Source organism: Phocoena sinus, chromosome 6 (genome assembly GCF_008692025.1).
Source record: "Phocoena sinus isolate mPhoSin1 chromosome 6, mPhoSin1.pri, whole genome shotgun sequence".
Taxonomy (NCBI): domain Eukaryota; kingdom Metazoa; phylum Chordata; class Mammalia; order Artiodactyla; family Phocoenidae; genus Phocoena; species Phocoena sinus.
Window position 1 is genome coordinate 51,288,414 of NC_045768.1, and position 21,813 is coordinate 51,310,226.

Genomic DNA, 21,813 nt, shown 5'->3' on the forward strand with positions numbered 1-21,813 from the left:
GCGGATGTACAGAGACCAAGAGAACAGCCACCTTGGGTGGCCTGACCATACATGGGCACAGATGAATATTATTTTAATGAGCTGCAACATTGGGCCGAGGAGCTCTTTCAAAACAGTGCCGAGATATAACGATATTTCCAGAAGCTACTACATCTGTCTAGAGAGTTTTGTAATGGAGGGAACAAAGGCAATAGATAGAAGGGCATTCAAAAGTCAGAGAGGACGATTTTTCGGAGCTGAAGAAATATTATGAAGTCATGGGTTTTTAGGTAATTTGTTTCTACTCATTACAGTCCTTGAAACTTTGGGTCCCAGGTTGCCCCATCTTGGGCTAGTGCAGTGGTCCTCGACTAGGGACAATTTTGATCCCCAGGAGACATTCACCAAGGCCTGGAGACATTTTTGATTGCCATGACTGAGTATCTAGTGGATAGAGGTCAGGGCTGCTATGAAACCCTGTACAACAGGGCACAGGTAAGCCCCCACTGCAAAGGATTATTTGGTTCAAAATGTCAATATGTAACGCAGAGGATGAGTGCAGGCTAGTAAGGGCCCCTTCAGGTTTGCTCCTACACCTCTTAGGCATAACTCCTGCAGTTTTTGTTAGTTTCCTTGTGTTGGGGGTCACTATTATATCTCCTAGTTCTTCTGCCCGAGGCCTAGAATCAACCATTTTTTTACAAAGATGGTTGGTTTTGTTTTGTTTTGTTTGTTTATTTTGGTGAGAGACCACAATCTGAGTGCTATGGATGCTCTTTGCTGTTGGGTTTGTTTGCTTCTAAAAGCCTTTTCAGTGCCAGATGATATGCAATTTTCATAAATAGCAAAATAAATCATGAATTCATAAGTGCTTTTTCAAGCTAAAATTTAAGACTATGCAGATCTTATTTAACTTTGATTTTTATGTGTATCTTATGCTGAAATTTTTGTCCATACTGACATTAACCTGTTTGGCTTATCCTACCATACACATATAAAAATTTGAAAATAATACTTCATATTCTTACTAACAATAAGACTACTTAATACATAGAAGGATTTATTCCTAGGTTTTGCTTTTGTTTTGTTTTTCATTAAAGTCTTTTCCACTAAGTGAAAATACTGCATTTTCAATTTACTTAAAATAATTATTTTCATTATGGTTTGTTATCAACCTGATCAGGAGTTAGCTTTATTTGTTTCCTATTTCTTTTTTTTTATTTGTAGCCAGAAAATATGCCCAGATGTATTTGTTTGTTTGTTTGTTGGCATTTTCCTGCTTGGTGTTCTCTGAGCTTCCTGGATCTCTGATTCGGTGTCTGACATTTGGAGAAATTCTCAGTCCTTATTGTTTCAAATATTCCTTCTGTTCCTTTCTCTCTTCTCCTTCTGGTATTCCCATTACACATACCACACCTTTTGTAGTTGTCCCACAGTCCTTGGATAGTCTCTTCTGTTTTTCTTATTTTTTCCAGTCTTTTGTTCCCTTTACTTTTCTATTTTGAGGATTCTATTGATAGATTCTCTAGCTCAGAGTCTTTCTTCAGTTGTGTCTAGTCTACACAAGCCATCAAAGTCATTCTTCATTTCTACTGCAGTGTTTCTTATCTCTAGCATTACTTTTTGGTTATTTCTTAGGATTTCTACCTGCTTATATTGTCGGCTGTTCTTGCACGCTGTCTGCTTTATCCATCAGAGTCCTTAGCATACTAATCACAGTTGTTTTAAATTCCTGGTCTGATAACTCCGACATCCCTACAATGTCTGGTTCTAATCTTTCAAATGCTGTCTTTTGCCCTTTGGTAGGCCTTGTTTTTGCTTGGTTGTTTGTTTCTTTGTTGACAGCTGGACATGATGTACCAGGTAAAAGGAATAGCAGTAAACAGGCCCTTAGTAATGTGGTGGAGAGGTGGAGAGGAGAAGTATTCTGGAGCGCTATAGAATGAGAATGTTTGTGTCTCAGGTTTTTTGTGCCCTCTGGACTGTGAACTTCACAAGTGTTCTCACTTTTGTTTTGTTTCTCCCCCCTTAAGTGGGACAGGATGGCTAGACGGGATGAATTTGGGTATTTATCTTCCTCCATATCAAAGGCTAGAGCCAGCTAGAGTTGGGTATTTCCATTCTCCCATACTGGTTAGGCTCCTCTTAACTAGTTTCTCCTGAGGGCAGGCCTCATTAAGAAGAACAGAGTGCTCAGGGATATTTCAGAATAGTTCCTTTTCCCCTCCCCCTGCCAGAAGCATGAGGGGATTTCCCCCCAGTATTTACCGTGGGAACTTGGTTGAGCTCCTAGAAGTAAATCTCACAATATTGTGCAGGGGTCCACCTCTGACGGGGCCCCTCTGGAGCTGTTAACTCTCAGAGCTGTCCACAGGGAGTCTCCAGCGACTCTCAATTCAATTTTCAGTGCAGTGTCTTCCTGTACTGGCACTAGTCCCTACCATGGTTCCTGGTCTCGAGGGGCTCCAGGAAGCCATGACTCCCTGTATTCACCTGTCAGTCTTTCTAATCTTGGAGGTAGTGGTTTGCCTTGTGTCCTCCCTGCTCTCATGGATCCAAGAAAATTGTTGATTTTTCAGTCTATTTAGGTCCTTACTTGTTAGGATGGTGTGGCAACTTCCAAGTTCCTTACATCAGAACCAGAAACCTTAAGTCCTTCATTTAAAAAAGAAAATATTTAGGGATTGCCCTGTCTTTCAGTTTTAATTTAATTTTGTTTTAATTATATAAAGCGTGTGTACAGTTCCAATGTCAAAACTATTTTTAAAAGGCACATTCGGACAAGTCTGTTTTCCAATCTTGTCCCTCCTACACTTTTACCTCCCTCTTCCTAAAGGTAATCATTTTTTTAAAAATTAATTTTGTTTGATACTTTCATTGTTTCTTTTTGAAAATATACAGGCATTGATGCATATTTTTTATCCCATTCTTTTATAAAAATGACTTTATTTAATTGATTTTATTTTTTAGAACAATTTTAGGTTCACAGCAAGATTGAACGGAAGTGCAGAGATTTCCCATATATCCCATGCCACACTCACATGCATAGCCTCCTCCATTATCAAACCCCACAACTGATGAACCTATAGTGATAGATTATTATCACCTAGAGCCCATAGTTTATATTAGGATTCAGTCTTGATGTTGTACATTCTATGGGTTTGGACAAATTTATACTGGCATGTATCTACCATTGTTTTATCAATTACTCCTTTTTTTATACTCTAAACTCTGTTGTTTACTTTGACTTTTTATCTTATCAATATATCCTGGATATCACTCTATAGTAATATAAAAATATTACTCATTCCTTTACAACTGTATAACACTATTATGTGGATGTACCTTAGTTTTTTTTCTGACCCATTATTCATAGCCATTTGGGTGTTTCCAGTCTTAAGTAACTATAAACAGTGCTGCTGTAATGAGTGGATGTATGCATTTATACTTTTGGGTTTTTGCCAGTGTATCTTTGGAACGAATCTCCAGAAGTATGATTTCTGGGTCAGAAGAAAAATACAAATGTAATTTTGCTAGATTTTGTGTTCCCACGAGTAACATATGTGAGTGAGTGCCTTTTCCTAAGTCTTACCAACAGAATGTGTTGTCAGACTTTGAGATTTACCAATCTGATTGGTGAGAAATTGTATTTTAGTGTTTTTCCTATTACAAGTAAGGTTGAATATTTTTTCATTATTTAAGGGCTATTTTCATTTCTTTTTCTATCATTTATATGTTTATATATTTTGCTCTTTTTTTTTTTTTTTTTTTTTTTTTGCCGTATGCGGGCCTCTCACTGCTGTGGCCTCTCCCATTGCAGAGCACAGGCTCCGGACGCGCAGGCTCAGCGGCCATGGCTCACGGGCCCAGCCGCTCCACGGCATGTGGGATCTTCCCGGACCGGGGCACGAACCCGTGTCCCCTGCATTGACAGGAGGACTCTCAACCACTGCGCCACCAGGGAAGCCCACACAAAGGCCTTTTAAAAAAGGCCTGAATAATAAAACCAAATGTGCTGACTCTTGGAAAAGATCAGTACATGAACAAGTATCTTTGAAATAAGCTAGTAAAATAGCTTTCTTGTCTCATCAAGAAAAAAGTGTAAAGACACAAATAGCAATGTTAAAGAAATGGAAAGGTGACATACCTACAGAATCAGAGGAGATTTTAAAATTATGAGTGAAACATATATATATATATTCTATGTGCATTTTCTAGGAAACTGTACATTGCAAAAACTGATTCAAGAAAAGGAGATAACACTATATTAATCCCTAGGAAACTTTGAAAAAGTAATTAAAATTGCCCCATTTAAAAAGACTGTGCCAAGGATGGTCTGCTTCTGCCTAGAATGTAGAAAGCTGGAAAGAGCTTTGTTCTCACTCTTGCAACAATGAAACGTCTGATAACCTACAAAACCATAATTTTTCTTGAGTCCATCAAAGAGCTGAAGTTAAAGGGAAAACATCCTGAAGACCAAGGAAAGACAGGAGCCTCCAAGGGAAGCTGGGACATGAGCCCTGGCTCACTTGTGGTAGGTCACACAAGCTGGTAGGAAGAATCCAGTTAACATTTTTAGTGAATTGTTAAATGTTAAATGTGGGCTAACTTGAGAGAACAGAACCACTGGGAGCTGCGGGCACAAGGGGAGTTTGCACCTACTTTTCTAGGTTCTTTTCCATGGACCTTCACCAAGCTGCTACATGAATGTCAAAACCCCACCTGACGTTGTCAAGCTGCAGCTTGGGGAGAGAAGGGCAGCAGAACCTCTTCCCCCAGGACAGAGCTGAAACCCATGTAGCTGGGGTCAACGAAAAGGAAAAAAACCCTCTACCTCAAGAGGAGGGTCAGGGAACCATCCTGAGGCCAGATCTTTAGAGGAGACTAATGTTGGAGAAATCGTGGGACCACTGAGAAAGCCCTCACCCCCAAGACCCAGGACCACAGAGCCTGCCTAAGACTGAGGTGGACAGGATAACAGAGAAAGCCCCTGACGTCACCGCCCAACTCGCAAGCGCCAGTCTCAAGCAACAGCAGTCTACTGCTGAGGGAATAGGTGAGTGGGAAGACCCCTTGTGGGCCCACAGTGAAGCTCTACAGTTGAGAGCAGAGGAGAAACGCTGAAAAAAACCCGTCCAGCAACCCAACCCTCACCCCAAGCACCAGTTAACACATGAAGAATTGGAAACCAGTAGTGCACTGAAGGTAACCATAGTGACAATGAAACCCAAACTCAGTTCAAATCTTGACTAGATTCACTCGACCCAGTCCACTGATAGGTGAGCACAGAAGGAGGTGTTCCCATTTCCAGGCATGGCGTAAATACTATTTACCTTAGACTCTACTATCATATGCATACCATCTGGCATTCAATTAAAAAAAACACCAAACTGTAAGATATAAAAAAGTGAGAAAAAAATGTCTTGGATCCTGTGGTTTTATGAGTGAGTTCTACCAAATCTTTGAGGAACATATAATTATGCTATCATTTAAGTCATCCAAGAGTATTAAAAACCAGGGAGGTAGGAAATAGAAGATCAATATTAAAGAAAATTTCATGAGGTGGGATACAGAACCCACTTCATATTTACAAGTCACTGGCCATCACACCAATTGGTGTAACCTAGGCAGTCAAAGCTGCCCTGGCTTGAGGCTTCTGCTCTGATCCAAAGTGGCCACAGAAGTATGGCCTCCTTTCAGTTTTCTAAGGATCCATAAAGAAATTAAATCTCTTCTGGCTTGTTTCTGGATTAAATTGGAAGCTGAGCTCTCTCTAGAGCAGAATTTGTCTTGTTTGGTCCACAGACATGACCCAATTTCCTCACCAAAACTTTACTTACAGAAACAGGGGGCAGCTCATAAGCCATATTTGCCAATTTGATTTTTTAAACATTGTTTGAAATTTTGATTTATCTTGAGTACTGAGTTTTTTGGTGCCCCCAGAAGTCTGTACTCTAGTTGAGTGCCTCATGGGCCTCACCCTGCAGGGGCAGCATGAGTCCTGCATGCTGGTCTCATAGCTCCTTACCTCACTACACCACACTTGTTCTCTGAAGCTGTTTGTCCTCTGCTGACCTAAAAATGCCTTCATTTAAATCTTCCTGAGTGAGTGAGGGCAGAAAAGAGAGGTGGGGGAAAGGGTCAGAAGCAAAAAAAACAAGGAGCTGGAGGAGGAAGTGGCCAGTGCCTAGTGAACCCACACGTGTGAAAGGCTAATCCAGAAATCACTCAGTAATCACCACCATGAAATCAGACCAGGTGACATGGCTCACTGCGCAGATACTCACCTTCCCCACCTCCCACAGAGCCTCACTTCCTAAACCCAAGCGACCTTCTGAAATCTGGCCACTCTGTCCCAGCTCTTGGCCCCATGTCCCTCCTACGCAACACCCTTTACATACCATTAGCTTCTTTCCAAAGTCCCCATCTACTTCTCATCCAGGGCAACATGCTTTTCTGGCTTTCAAGAGAAGGGTGCTGGCCCATGTGCTCAGTCAACAAAGACGGGCGTGAAGACCAAGGAAACACAGGAGCCTCCAAGGGAAGCTGGGACATGAGCCCTGAGCCCTGGCTCACTTGTGGTAGGTCACACAAGCTTTTTGGATTTACAGCAGTGATGATAGTAATAATAATGGTGAGGATGATTATAGCTGACTTTGATAGGACACTTCCTATGTGCTTGGTACTGGGTAAACACATAAAACCAATTGTCTCCTCTGGTTTCCAAGTCCTAAAGAACTGTTTTAGTGACCCATTGTTGCCTAACAAATTGCCCCAAAACTTAGCAGCTTAAAGCAACACACACTTATCATCTCACAGTTTCTGTGGGTCTGGAATTTGGCCATGACTTAGCTGGGTCCTCGGTTTCAAGTTCTCGCAAGCAAGGTGTTGCTTAGGGTCTGGTCATTTCAAGGCTCATCTGGGCAAGCCTTTCATGTCATTGGCAGGATGCAGCTCCTCACTGGCTGGGGGACTAAGAGCCTCAGTTCTTTACTGACTGTCGGCCAGAAGCTGCCTTGTCATGTGGGCTTCTCCGATACGGTGGCTTCCTTCTCAAAGAGAGCAAGCCATGAGGGCAATAGAGAGAGTCTGCTAGCAAGACAGAGGTCACAACCTTTTGTAACCTAATCACAGAAGTACCATCCCATCTGGCTTCCCGGGTGGCGCAGTGGTTGAGAATCTGCCTGCTAATGTAGGGGACACGGGTTCGAGCCCTGGTCTGGGAAGATCCCACATGCCGCGGAGCAACTAGGCCCGTGAGCCACAACTACTGAGCCTGCGCGTCTGGAGCCTGTGCTCCACAACAAGAGAGGCTGCCGTAGTGAAGAGGCCCGTGCGCCGTGATGAAGAGTGGCCCCCGCTTGCCGCAACTAGAGAAAGCCCTCGCACAGAAATTAAGACCCAACACAGCAAAAATAAAAATAAATAAATAAATAAAAAAATTTTTTTAAAGTACCATCCCATCACCTTTGCCATATTCTACTGGTTAGAGTCAGGTCATTATGTCCAGCCCACACTCAAGAGGACATGGGTAGCAGGAGGGAGGGATCTCCAGGGGTCATTTTAGAAATCTGTCAACCTCAAGACCACTTGAATCTAAGAACTCCTCTGTAAGTTTACCTGAAAGTGCTCAAAGAATTGCACATTGAGGGATGTACAACATTCTTTATGCTAATAATAAATATATTGGACAAAGGATTAATCTCCAAAATATACAAACAGCTCAATATCAAAAAGACAACCAGTCCAGTTAAAAAATGGGCAGAAGACCTAAACAGACATTTCACCAAGGAAGATATACAGATGGCCAAGAGGTCCATGAAAAGATACTCAACATCACTAATTATCAGAGAAATGCAAATCAAAACTACAATGAGGTAACACCTCACACCAGTCAGAATGGCCATTATCAAAAAAACTAGGAACAGTAAATCCTGGAAAGGGTGTGGTGAAAAGGGAAACCTGCTGCATTGCTGCTGGGAATGTAAATTGATACCACTATGGAAAACAATATGGAGGTTCCTTAGAAAACTAAAAATAGAACTACCATACGACCCAGCAATCCCACTACTGGGCATATACCCTGAGAAAACCATAATTCAAAAAGAGACATGTACCACAGTGTTCATTGCAGCTCTGTTTACAATAGCCGGGACACAGAATCAACCTAAATGTCCATCGACAGATGAATGGATAAAGAAGATGTGGCACATATATAAAATGGAATATTACTCAGCCATAAAAAGAAACGAAATTGAGTTATTTGTAGTGAGGTGGATGGACCTAGAGTCTGTCCTACAGAGTGAAGTAAGTCAGAAAGAGAAAAACAAATACCATATGCTAACACATATATATGGAATCTTAAAAAAAAATGGTATGGATGAATCTAGTGGCAGGGCAGGAATAAAGATGTAGACATAGAGGATGGACTTGAGGACACAGAGTGCAAGGGAGAAGCTGGGGCGAAGTCAGAGTAGCATCGACATATAAACACTACCGAATGTAAAACAGTTAGCTAGTGGGAAGCAGACGCATAGCACAGGAAGATCAGCTCGGTGCTTTGCTATGACCTAAAGGGGTGGGAGGGAGGCTCAAGAGGGAAGGCATATGCGGACATATGTATGCATATGGCTGGTTCACTTTGTTGTACAACAGAAACTAACACAGTATTATGAAGCAATTATACTCCAATAAAGATTTGTTAAAAAATTTAAAAATAAACATATATATAAATTGACACGTTAGAGACTGGAAGTAAACATATATTTGATTAAAATTTTGAATATGGCAAAAAAAAAGAAACACTTGGAGAAAAAGGGAGAAGGGGTTGCTTTAAGGCTACAAGGATAATATCAGGATTAGAAGATGAAAGTAGGTGAGGATAAGGATTGAAGCTAATAAAGATAAAGGTTACCAGGTGAAATGAGGAAGGACTGTATATTATTATTATTATTTTTTTTTTTTTTTTTTTGCGGTACGCGGGCCTCTCACTGTTATGGCATCTCCCGTTGCGGAGCACAGGCTCCGGACACGCAGGCCCAGCGGCCATGGCTCACGGGCCCAGCCGCTCCGCGGCATGTGGGATCTTCCCGGACCGCGGCACGAACCCGTGTCCCCCGCATCGGCAGGTGGACTCTCAACCACTGCGCCACCAGGGAAGCCCTGTATATTCTTTTTTATCCGGTGACTTTCTCTCTTTCTCCTAGCCCGTAACATGAAAGTAGAGCTGAGGAGGTGGTGGGTATGAGGCGAAAGGGTATACATGGAACTTCTACTAGGGCACTGCACAAAGAACTGCTTTTTCCATTGGGATAGTAAATGGAAAAGAATAGTAATGCAGTAATGGAGTATCAAAGAGGAACTGAAGATAACCTTTCTGGACAAAAGTGATCCAGAGTCCCTCTGGGAGGAGACTTTTGGCAGGGACATGTCAAAGCATCAAATAAAAAAGGAAGGAATCAGAGCATGAACCTGCTCTGGAGTAGGGTGTCTAAACCAAAGACAGACAAGATGGAAGAAACCAATTCCAAACAGAAAACAGAAGGCTGGTTCTGGAAAGATTTTTGTTTCTGTTTTTTTTTTTTTTTTGCTGTACGCGGGCCTCTCACTGTTGTGGCCTCTCCGTTGCGGAGCACAGGCTCCGGACGCGCAGGCCCAGCGGCCATGGCTCACGGGCCCAGCCGCTCCGCGGCATGTGGGATCTTCCCGGACCGGGGCACGAACCCGTGTCCCCTGCATCGGCAGGCGGACTCTCAACCACTGCGCCACCAGGGAAGCCCTGGAAAGATTTTTTAAGGCAGTGCTACATAGAGCAATGGTACAGAGGAGAAGACAGGGAACAATTTTTAGCAGCATCTACCAAAACAAATTTCATTTAATATGTATTTTGTGAGGGAAAAAATTGTAGGACTTTTCAGAGCCTTCAGTATTTTAGTGTGCTCTGTGAAAGCCTAAGATATGTTGGGGGGAGGGTAAGGATTGAACAGCCAGCACTTCTCATACGTATTTGTTTTTCGTGGAGGTGGAAACATGCTACACATGTTTAGGGAATGCTCTTTTATCAAATACCTGTGGCTTTTTTGAGAGCAGGAACGGTGAGATCTGGTTTAAATACTTCTACCGAGCCAAGTGTGGTAGCCAGTGGTTGAGCAATAAGCAAAAAAATGTATCTAACACCTATGTATGAATAAGAAATGACCCTAGGATTATTTCAGCATTGGGACTGGGGAAATGGGAAAAGATACAATGGGACGATGGGAAAGATACAAAATCAGACTCAGAGCAGAAGTCACCAGATTATTACCATTTACAACCATCCTCAGAAATCCCCTCACATTCCTGAAGGTCTGTCAATTACAATCCTTCTCCATAGCACTTTCTTCCCCCTCCTGCTGACACTCCCCTTTGAATCAGGGAGTTCACCCCTCGGCTTTTTTCATGGAACCTTTCCAACATTATAAAGTGAGGGCAATAAAGGGAGAATCACTGAGAGAAGCAAGACAAATATGGTAAGAGGCTTAACAATTATCTTTTCAGGACAGAAAAAGGAAGAAGCAATTAGGAAACGACTCCCTGCCAAACCACAAAGAAAAGGGTTCAGCAAGGAATGCTAATTTCTCTAGCATCAGTTTGGAATCACCCGCAGGGGAATCAAGAGACCCTTTTAATCAAAGGATGGGAGACCTTCCCTCAAATAACTGGGGTCAGCCTAGGGTCCCATTCAGCTCAGAAGAGCAAGAGAGCTATGCCGCGCCTTCCTGCAGTACACAATGCTGCGTTTTTAGGTTAATCATCCAAGGATATTACAGTTACTTTCAATAGTTAATGAATAGCTTCTAAGTGCCTGCTTCATTTAATTGTCCAAAGGCCAGTTGGTCCCAGAGCATATAAAGCTGACAGCTGGCTAATGAGAGCATTCTCTCTGAGCAGGGGAAGCAGGGGAGTGGCAGGGTCAGGGAGCTGGGTTCCAAAGGAGCAGGGATGCAGAACAGAACCTGTCTAGTTCTCTGTGCCTTTGCCCTTCTGACGGGCTTCCTGATGATCTGCCTGGGGGCCTTCTTCATTTCCTCGGGCTCCCTGTTCAACTGCCAGGGGAACCTGATCCTGGCCTATTTGCTTCTGCCTCTGGGGTTTGTGATCCTTCTGAGTGGAATTTTCTGGAGCACCTACCACCAGGCCAGTGAAAGCAAAGGGGTGTTCAGCTGTGTGCTCAGACAGTACGGTGCTCAGGGGGCCCTGCCCCTGGCCACAGTGGACAGGTACGTGCTGAGAAGCCAGAGGACTGGGGAGCACTGAGGTGGGGCTGAGTTCCGGAAAAGGTCAATGACTTCTAATCCACTGGCGAGCAACTTACACGTCCCATGGGGCTATGTGTCTACAACTGAAGCTTTATTGTCAGGGAGTTACTCTGGGATTAGACATTAGGAAGAATGGTGCTGCCTCTGGGGAAAACTATGAAGTAGAGGGAGTTTATGCCAGAGAATAACCACCCTTCTCCCATCACCACTGAAAAACACACCAAAGCCAATTTAAGAGGCCAAACTCATTTTCTTTTGTTGTATCATGGGAGCTGTCCTTACAGGCGGGTGATGGTTAGTCATTCCTCATAACCTGGCTACCAGGTTGTAAGGAAAGCAAGTCCCAGACCAAATTCTGTCACGCAACAAATGAGCAAGCAAGCATAAAATCAGCCATATAATCTCTTCGTGAACTCAGTGAAGTCCCAGCTTTCTGTACTCTTGGGTGTTCTGATCACACATTGCATGAAAGATTTCCCTGAGACAAGGCACTCATATTCCAGAGGTAAATTATTTTAATTGGTTAACCTTACTACCTCATACCCATTAGGATGGCTATCATCAAAAAAGCAGAAAACAACAAGGTTAGCAAGGATGTGGAAAAACTGGAAAACTTGTGCACTGCTGGTGGGAATGCAAAATAGTGCAGCTGCTCTGTGGTACGGAGGATCCTAAAAATATTAAATATAAAATTACCCCTTGATCTAACAATTCCACTTCTGGGGATATACAGACAAAATAATTGAAAGCGGGGACTTGGACAGATATTTGTACACCAGTGTTCGTAGCAGCATTCTTCACAACAGCCAAACTGTGGAAACAACCCATATATCCATCAGTGGATGAATGGATAAACAGAATATGGTACGTACAAAAGATGGAATATTATTCATCCTTAAAAAGAAAGGAAATACTGATGCAGCTATAACATGAATGAACCTTGAAGACAATACGCTAAGTGAAATAGGCCAGAAATAAGCCCAAAAGACAAATATTATATGATTCCACTTATATGAGGTACCTAGAGCAGTCAGATTCATAGACAGAACATACAGCAGTGGTTACCAGGTGCCACGGGAGGAGGGAATGGAGAGTTACTGTTTAATGAGTACAGAGTTTCAGTCTGGAATGATGAAAAAGTTCTGAAGATGGATAATGGTGATGGCTGCAAAACAATGTGAATGTATTTAATACCATTGAACTGTACACTTAAAATTGCTAAAGTGGTAAATTTTATGTTATATGTACTTTACCACAATAAAAAAGTTTCAGTTAACCTTATGGTAAGTATCGGACAACCAAAAATCTCCTAGTTTTTGGCTGAACACGGAATCATTTAGGGAAAAAACCTCAGGCATCATCCTTAAGGTACAGTCTGCAAGACTCCATAAATTCTTTTATTCTCTTCATCTAAAATATCGGGTCGGCCAAAAAGTTTGTTCAGGTTTTTCTGTAACATCTTATGGAAAACCCCGAACGAACTTTTTAGCCAAACAATATTTTAGCTACTCCATGTACCTTGAATATAAGTGATTTTTACCCATGACAGTTGATTTTTGACGTGATTATGCTAATTAATAAGATACTAATTACAATGACCAAAACCCATTTCCAATGTTTATTACACTCACTGCAAGGTCTCTTTGCAGATAAAAGATTAAAGATAACTGAAGTGATTGTAGAAGATGCTTCTAGAGTGATGGTTTTCTTTCTTTCTTTCTTTCTTTTGGTATAAATGTTAGATGATTGCCTCCAGAGTGTGAATTCCTGATAAGAATAACTGATTGCCTTTAGGATGTAGCTTAGTTTACTGACACGTGCATAATATTGCACTGTCTGTGCTGAAATACTTTAAACTATGGTATCACGACACCTCCCTTTTACTGCCTCTTTCTGCTGCATCTAATAGATGCCCAGCCCACTCAGAATGGCTAGTAAGTCAGTAAATGGTTAAGTTACGTTCCTCAGAAGCATTTGCATTCAAAATGGGTACCCAAAGGGGTCTGCAATGGTGGAGCTCAGGACACTGGGAAAGCGAAGCAGTGTGGGGAGGCTGGGGGATGGGAGAAGTAGATGGGACATGGGGGCAGGCAGCAGTCATCCTGGAGCCTCTCAAATCACTCCAGGGAACAGCTCAACTTTCTGTCTTCAATGCCTTTACACATGTGCCCCATGGCACAGCCTTGGCTATTCTGAGTGAAGGCTGACATTTATGCTGTACAGTAGATAGCTCCTCCAGCTCTTTGGTTTTGGGCCTGGTAACATTGGAATAGAGCTGTGGCTACAAATGGCAGTCCCTGTTCTGTTGTGGTTACATACCACAAACACTCCCTGTAGGCACTGGAAAGACTCACTCTATAAGTACACAACTAAATCAAGCTCACCCTCCCGCTTCTTCACCTCCACGCCGCCCGCAATCCCACTCACGACGGAGAAGCCAGAGGATTTAGCAATTAGCAACACTGGGCAAGATTACCGATGAGTACATCAGCTCTGGCATGAACGGCTCCTTTAGCCATTGGCCTGTTGGCATGGAAAGGACCACGACTGAAATCTACATAAAGTTGTCAGTTGAAATAGTTTGAGAAATAAGTATGGCGGCGGGAGGAAGGGCGGCCTAGCTGATTGAAAGAGTGATAGGAAAGAGAGAAGCATCTGATATAGTTCCGGAATCTTCATGGAGCTGGTTTTCATTCACCATTTTGTTGGTTGTGAGGATCTGAGACAGTGAGTGCAATCGAGTAGAAGAGGATGTGTGTGAATGGGGACAAAAATGTGAAGAACTAAATAACTGGATAGAGAGATGCTCCACAGCCAAGGCCCCCATGTCCCCTACCCCTGCTAAGGATCTCACACTGAAAGTCCCTGGTTCCAATGAGTAAGAGAGAGGGAATAGTCTGGAAAAAGATGAGTATAGAGGCACACGTCCAACGGCTGATAAAGAGGGTTTTGCTGGAAGAGCAGCACATTTTTAAAAACCTGGTGATGCCAGGGAAGAACATCTGTTTCAGAATCAATGTTTCTTAACAGTTTAACTTCACACGATGTGATTTGAGAGAGGCAGACATATGCCTCTTTGGCATGAACCGCTTAAATAACACATGTATGCTTGTGGCATTTTGTCCCCCAGGCCAGATTTTTACCCTCCTGCTTATGAAGAGAGTCTTGATGCTGAAAAGCAAGGCTGTCCTGCAGAGCAAGAGACCTCGGGTGTTCCTCCACCTCCGTATACAGAGATGGGCCTCGAATTTGAGGATGAAGGTGATGCCCACCCGGAGGCCCCACCATCCTATGCCGAGTCTGTAGCAGACAGGGAGGAGGCAGCAACGCCACTGCAGGACGCTGAAAGGCAAAACCAAGAGTGCTGAAGCAGGGGAAGCTCTCCAGCCCTCATGACGCACCCTCATGGGATGCAGCTGCTAGTAATAAACCCAGGCAGGGACTGTGGGAGGAAAAGCCACATCAGTGATCCCACATGAGAGTCTGCAGAGGGGATGCTGCGTGTGACAGCAATGCAATTCCGCACACGTGCTTGGCCTGCAAGGGCAGAGCGGAGCCCTGGAAGGGTGTGGTCGGCACCAGGCAAACGTTTCAAAGGAGCTCAACCCAGGTGAACTTTTGAACTGCCAAAGTGTTGTGAGAGCTCTGCTCCACGGAGAGCTTTTCTGCTCTCTCAACTCCTCTCCCATCACCTAGACCCCCAAAAGGGTGGAACAGATGCTGCTTGGACACCACGTACCTTCATGTACCGCATTACCAATAATCACAAAGGGAAAGCATGCTGGCAATGAAGGGGCATTATCATTTAAATTGTGGGTTCTGCTGGCTGGCTTTGAAGTTATCCTCATTTACCGTATTACCAGAGTGACACAGTAATTCACACTGTAAGAGATTTGCCTCTGGAACCCATGAATGTTATTTTGAATGACTTTATTTTGAATATGTGTATTCTATTTCTCTGTGAAAGGAAAGTGATTTCACTATTTGCTTTCAAAATGGTTCAAGTACAAAATCTTAAATGAGTATTTTAAGAACGGATGGTTGGGGCTTCCCTGGTGGCGCAGTGGTTGAGAGTCCGCCTGCCGATGCAGGGGACATGGGTTCGTGCCCCGGTCTGGGAGGATCCCGCATGCCGCGGAGCGGCTGGGCCTGTGAGCCATGGCCGCTGAGCCTGCCCGTCTGGGGCCTGTGCTCCGCGATGGGAGAGGCCACAACAGTGAGAAGCCCGCGTACCGCAAAAAAAAAAAAAAAAAAAAAGAACGGATGGTTGTACAAGCATATATGATAAGATTTCTTAGAGACTCAAGTTGAATAAAGAGAATACTTAAAAATTCATCATATACAGGATTCAGGAAAAAAAGAATTTGTACTAGCCATAGGTTGTATTAATACAGAATTGGACATAAATCTTGAAAAGTTTTAAAATACACATATATTTCAGAGAACCCCCCTGTAAACCTCTAGGATTTGAAAGAAAGGAGACTATATTGTAGTACCTTAATCATTAACAGAAAATTCTTTGTGTCTCAAGATACAGATCCAGGCACTTTTAGACTTAGGACATTTATTTTAAAGCCCAGTGATTCCTCGTCAGCTTCATTATATCTTATTATAAGTTTTAATACAAGAGGACAAATCAGGTGGCAGAATGGTGGGAGGAGATGCAGCCTGATGCTTTAGAGCTTGAGCAAAAACTTTCATCTCTCTGGGCCTCAGTTTCCTCCCCCATCAAGTGAGGACTTTATGTTGGGATTAATATCTAACAATTGGGGAATGCCTTTTATATCACAGGCACTGTGTTATGAACTTTTTACGCTTTTTATTTAGCCCTCACTATAGCCTTCAGAGATAAGTGCTATGGTTATTCCCATTTTACAGATGCATACATCGAGACTTTGAGAAGTTAAGAAACCTTTCCAACAACATAGTTATTTCCAGGAGGGTGAAGAAAGTTTCCTAGGGGGCATGGGAAGACATATCGACTTCACACTTTTGTGCTAGGTTGTGCTAATCCTGTCCTACTTCCTCCTCCCAGGGAACAGTTTGTGGACTTGTCTCCCACTTGAGGAAGTCGGCCGAACAGGAAGTGGAGCCCCAGGGTTGCAGCACTATCTTAAAGAGAGGCAGCAGAGGTTGCTTTAGGGTTAACAGTCTGGCTGCTCTTTTAAAATGTAAATAAGCCCTCGGTTTTCTGCCTAGGAGCTTGGCCCTCACCTCCTGGTGTAATTTCCTTTCATCTGATTCTTATACTGTTGATGAAAGATGGTTCCTAATGATAACAGACAGCCTTGGTGAACGGGTGCAGGAGGGCTCTGGACAGCAGTGGGAAGGATGGAGAGCTTTCAAGAGGATAAGGGTTGTAGAGATAGGATGGGGCCTCTGTAGCCTTCTCTTCCCTGTTATTGCTGAGCGCTCAGATGAAGCATGTCCTGACAAATACACAGGAAGCCATAAAAGGAAATCCTGGTTCCTTTACACAAAGCAGGACTTTGGGCATCTGTGATTTGAATCCTTGACATCAAGAACATAACTGGACATGAAGGTCACTCGTGGTTGTCCAACAGGAAGGCGGTCATTTATTAGCAAGGCGATTTATTATTTCTCTCTTGTCATCTCTTTCTATTCCTCTACTTAGATGGTTATCCTGAAATTTTCCTTGGGGTCTGAGCACATTCACTGACCTGAACAAGCTCTATAACCGGGCTATCGTCCAGAGTTTGAATTTGTAATAGATGGTTTTTCCAACTACTGGTAGTCATGTGAGACAAATGTAATTTTGGTTTACATAAGAAAATTGTTTTAATCTCTTTCCTGCAATAAATTTTGTACTTAAACTTTCCCCTTTTTTGCTGTTTTGTATCAGAAAAAAAATCAATAGAGGAACGTAAGTCAAAATTTTATTCTCCATGTGGAACACAGCATCCAGATGAGTTAATCTTTTTGCAGAGCCTAACATCATTGAACATCAACTATTGAGTCAGAAAATGAGCCATGTGCCTTTCATAAAGAAATACGACTAAGAGACATTTATTGCCTTTTTTTTAAAAAAAACAAATGTACTCTGAAGCAAGCATCAGAAACATGGTTACTACCCACAACAAATCCTGCCTTTGAGAGGCCTACCAATTAAAACCCACTGGGCGAGTCAGACAAAAGTGTCCTGTTGCCCACAGATTGGGAGAAAATATTTGCAAATGATGTGACCGACAAGGGATTAGTCTCCAAAATCTACAAACAGCTCATGTGGCTTAATATCATCAAAACAAACAACCCAGTCAAAAAATGGGGAGAAGACCGAAATAGACATTTTTCCAAGGAACACATACGGATGGCCAAGAGGCACACGAAAAGGTGTTCAACGTCGCTAAGGATTAGAGAAATGCAAATCAAAACTACAATGAGATTATCACCTCACACAAGTCACAATGGCCATCATCAGAAAATCCACAAACGATAAGTGCTGGAGAGGGTGTGGAGAGACTGGATCCCTCCTACACTGTTGGTGGGAATGTAAATTGGTACAGCCACTATGGAGAACAGTATGGAGATTCCTTAAAAGACTAAAAATAGAACTACCATATGACCCTGCAATCCCACTCTTGGGCATATATCCAGAGAAAAACATGGTACGAAAGGACACATGCACCCCAACGTTCATTGCAGCACTGTTTACAACAGCCAAGACATGGAAGCCACCTAACTGTCCATTGACAAAGGAATGGATAAAGAAGAAGTGCTACATATATACAATGGAATATTACTCGACCATAAAAAAGAATGAAATAATGCCATGTGCAGCAACACGGATGGACCTAGAGATGTCATACTGAGTTAAGTAAGTCAGACAGAGAAAGAGAAGTATCGTATGATATCGTTTATATGCAGAATCTAAGAAGAAGTGATACAAATGAACATATTTACAAAAAGAAACGGACTCACAGACTTAGAGAATGAACTTATGGTTACGGGGTGGGGGGAAGGGTGGAGGGGAGGGATAGTTAGGGAGTTTGGGATTGACATGTACACACTGTTATATTTAAAAAGGATAACCAACAAATACTTACTATATAGCACAGGGAACTCTGCTCAATGTTATGTGGCAGCCTGGATGGGAGGGGAGTCTGGGGGAGAATGATACATGTATATGTATGGTAGAGTCGCTTTGCTCTGCACCTGAAATTATCATGACATTGTTAATCGGCTATACAATATAAAATGAAAAGTAAAAAAAAACAAAAAGTGTCCTGTTGTGATTAATGAAAATTCATTGGCCACCCCTGGAAGATTCACTCAGGGGAAGTAGACATTGTATCCCCTCTTCCTCCTGAAGTTTACGATCAATTTAATGGTGATGAATTGAGAACCACAATTCTGTGAATGGCAGGCAGGGCACTTAGACTATGAGAAAGTGCGGTCTTTACCCGTTACCTCCTCTGAAATGTGAACGGCGGGGTGGGGGGCTCACGTGTCAACAAGGGAAGGGAAATTCTCAGAGGTGATGACTGTCCAGTGTTTTATCTTATCACGTCTAAGAAGCCACCTCCACCCCCAGAAGATGAGCATGACAAGGTCAGTTATAGAACCCACTGTGCCGCACCTTTTGCACACCTGAAATGTAGAGTGTATACTTTGGGCCCCTCCACTCAAAATCTCCCACTCGTATCCATCCTTTAAGATTCTACTTAAGCACACTGTCTTTGGTGAGGTATCGCCCCAGCCCACCTATTTTGTAAGGCACACACTAGGTGCTAAAAGACATGGGAAGATGATAAAGACACGGGTTTATACCGCATCCCTGCACCATATTCTACGCTCCGTGACATGACAACTTAGGCTGATGCACTTACCAAGTGGGTCGTCAGCCGCATGAACCGTCCACTGATGACGTTTCCAGCTGGTCGGAGTGGAGCAGGTATTCTGCTAAGCTCTGCCGCCTCGGATAATCTCTTGCTGTTTGCAACTTCTGAAGGGCCAAAGACTGATTTACTGGGAGTTACCTCATTTCCAAAGGTGCGTGATGTCTCAGCCCCTTCACCACTCAGGAATGGAAATCTCTTCAAGGCACGTGTCTGGGATATCAGGGTCCACGTGTTTGGCGAGTAGCCGGTGGGTAATCAAGCAATAAAATGGAGTCATCTGTTATATCACTACCAGTTCCCCCAGGAGCATTTCAAATTCCCCACACCCGCCACAGGCCGTGGCTGATGGATGTGTTGCCAAGGTAAATCCTGTGCCTTACACTGAGCCACGCTGGCCAATCAGAAGTCGCCATGCCATTAACCCTGTCATTGCCTGTGTTACCCGCAGAGAACACTGGCTCAGTGTGGCCAACTGTCAGCCCATTGTGCCACCATGGGATTGGTCATCAATCTGAAGCTTCCTGTGCAGAAAGCCTTCATGTCTTGTGCAAGCCCTTCAGCCTGCAACATCACGCGGCACTATTTGCACCAAGAATACGGTAGATGTAGGCTGCACCTTGGATCAGTAAGATTGATAAAGGATCTCATTTTAATAATGGCTGTCTATCCACTTCCAAGGTCAGTCAATAAACTCAAGAATCATAGATGAGGCAAAACAACTTTTTGATCTAGGGGACTGGCTAACACAGCAGATTTCACATCCTCGGTCCCCTCCCACTAAGCGCCTCCCTGGCACACATACACACACATTTCCAAACACTCCCTGGGAGGGTAGTGGCACTGCCCTCTTTGGGAATCACTGCATTATATACACTGGTGCTTGTCATTGCTCTGGAAGCACGCGGTGCAGTGAGTGGACACCTCAATCCCAGCCGATCACAGGAGTGGCCTGACAGCTGCCATACTCTATCCACAGTCCCTCCCACGATTCTCTCCTGTGGTCCCCACGACATTCGTGGACCTCTCCAGCCATCTACTCCTAAGAGAGACTGGTGGCTGAAGCTCTGTCTTTAAGAACCAAAGAACGTTATGTGCAGAAGGGTGACCTCCTGTCTTTCACTTCTCCCGAGGGTAAGGCAAGAGGATGTGCATGTATAGCTCAGCAAGAGAAGCTTGACTTTTATGTAAAGCGGAATTCATACCTTGGCAGTGAGATCTGAAGCAGGTTCCAGAGGCAGGCTGTGTCCTGAGCCACTAGAGGACCTTCCCTTTTGCAACCTCGCTGAGAAAAAGCTCCATAAAAATAGGTGGCTGTGCAGCTGCTTCTTTCCGCAGCTGGGCCCAAGAATTTGCTTTGTCTGATATTTATAACGTTGTGTCTGCTTCAGCCCCACTCATGCAAGCCAACCTCTCACTAGACCCAAAGCAAGCCTCTTCTCCAGCCATCCTACCCCTCCACTTCTAGTCTTTGTTCTTGCTACATTCACCCCTGGTGAAATTATAGAAATGGTTACCAGGCCCAGGAAACTCCACTCTCTGGGAAATCCCTTAGGTGCTAGTGCCTTCCATCTCTGAGTCAGTCTCTCTGTGTGTTCCCACAGCCGGTTGCTTGTGCCGCTGCTGTAACCTTCATGTCTACCTGATTCATTGTGCACGTCTGCCATAGCCTCCCGTTCCCAAACTACAAACTCACAGAAGCAGGGATAATATTTTATGCATCCGTTTGCTGCACCGAAGAAACCCAGGACTCTGCACACAGTAGTCGTTCAACTGGTGTTTGCTGAATGAATGAATTGTATTTGTGTTGCTGGACACACATGACTCCATACTGAAATGAAGAAACAGGATTTTAAAATGAGGATTAATTTACATTTGAACTTCAAAGTTCGACAGGATGAAAAGTTCAGCAACTTGAGAAAAAATATTGAAAAATAGGCTTAGCTGTCTAAGCCTGAGTGTATCTAGTTGTGCTGTCATCAACCTCCACTTTCTTTTTTTTTCTTTCTTTCTTTTTTTTTTAATACATTTGTTTATTTATTTTTGGCTGGGTTGGGTCTTCGTTGCTGAGCGCGGGCTCTCTCTGGTTGCGGTGAGCGGGGGCTACTCTTCGCTGTGGTGCGCAGGCTTCTCATTGCGATGGCTTCTCTTGTTGCAGAGCACGGGCTCTAGGCATGTGGGCTTCAGTAGTTGTGGCACGCGGGCTTAGTAGTTGTGGCACACGGGCTTCGTTGCTCCGCAGTATGTGGGATCTTCCCGGACCAGGGCTCGAATCCGCACTGGCAGGCAGATTCTTAACCACTGCGCTACCAGGGAAGTCCCATGGATCTCCACTTTAAAGATGATGAGAACCAAAGCCACAAGGCAAGTTGTATTCCATTGCTGATAAACTTCATAACTAGTTCCTTAGAATCTCAGCTCAAAGCCACCCTACTATTATTTTTAAATCAAGACACTTGTGATGAAAGAGTAGATGCCACATTCGTTTCTTCTGACGCCCAAAGGCAGTTTTGAGCACTTTGCCTTCTCTGTTCCATTTATTTACTAAGTTCCCGAGATCATAATGATGAATACCAGCCCTTGCAAGTGTTCTGCAAGGCAGACTTATCAGAAGAGTGACCACTACCGGAGTTTCTCAAATGGCAAGACAAACAAATAAGCAAAAATCCACAATTCTTGTG

General features: G+C 43.5%; 1 protein-coding gene across 1 annotated transcript; it reads left to right on the top strand.

The window, feature by feature from the left end:
* The first annotated feature begins 10,917 nt into the window (after positions 1-10,917).
* On the top strand, positions 10,918-15,314 carry TMEM252 (transmembrane protein 252). The gene is made up of 2 exons (XM_032633920.1): positions 10,918-11,237; positions 14,407-15,314. The coding sequence occupies exons 1-2, from the start codon at positions 10,960-10,962 to the stop codon at positions 14,642-14,644; spliced, it is 516 nt and encodes a 171-aa protein (XP_032489811.1). The 5' UTR covers positions 10,918-10,959; the 3' UTR covers positions 14,645-15,314.
* Positions 15,315-21,813: the final 6,499 nt, after the last annotated feature.

Coding starts and splice junctions, on each gene's coding strand:
- TMEM252 (XM_032633920.1), top strand. CDS start 10,960: ATGCAGAACAGAACCTGTCTAGTTCTCTGTGCCTTTGCCCTTCTGACG. Junction 11,238..14,406: donor CCCCTGGCCACAGTGGACAG/GTACGTGCTGAG, acceptor TTTGTCCCCCAG/GCCAGATTTTTACCCTCCTG.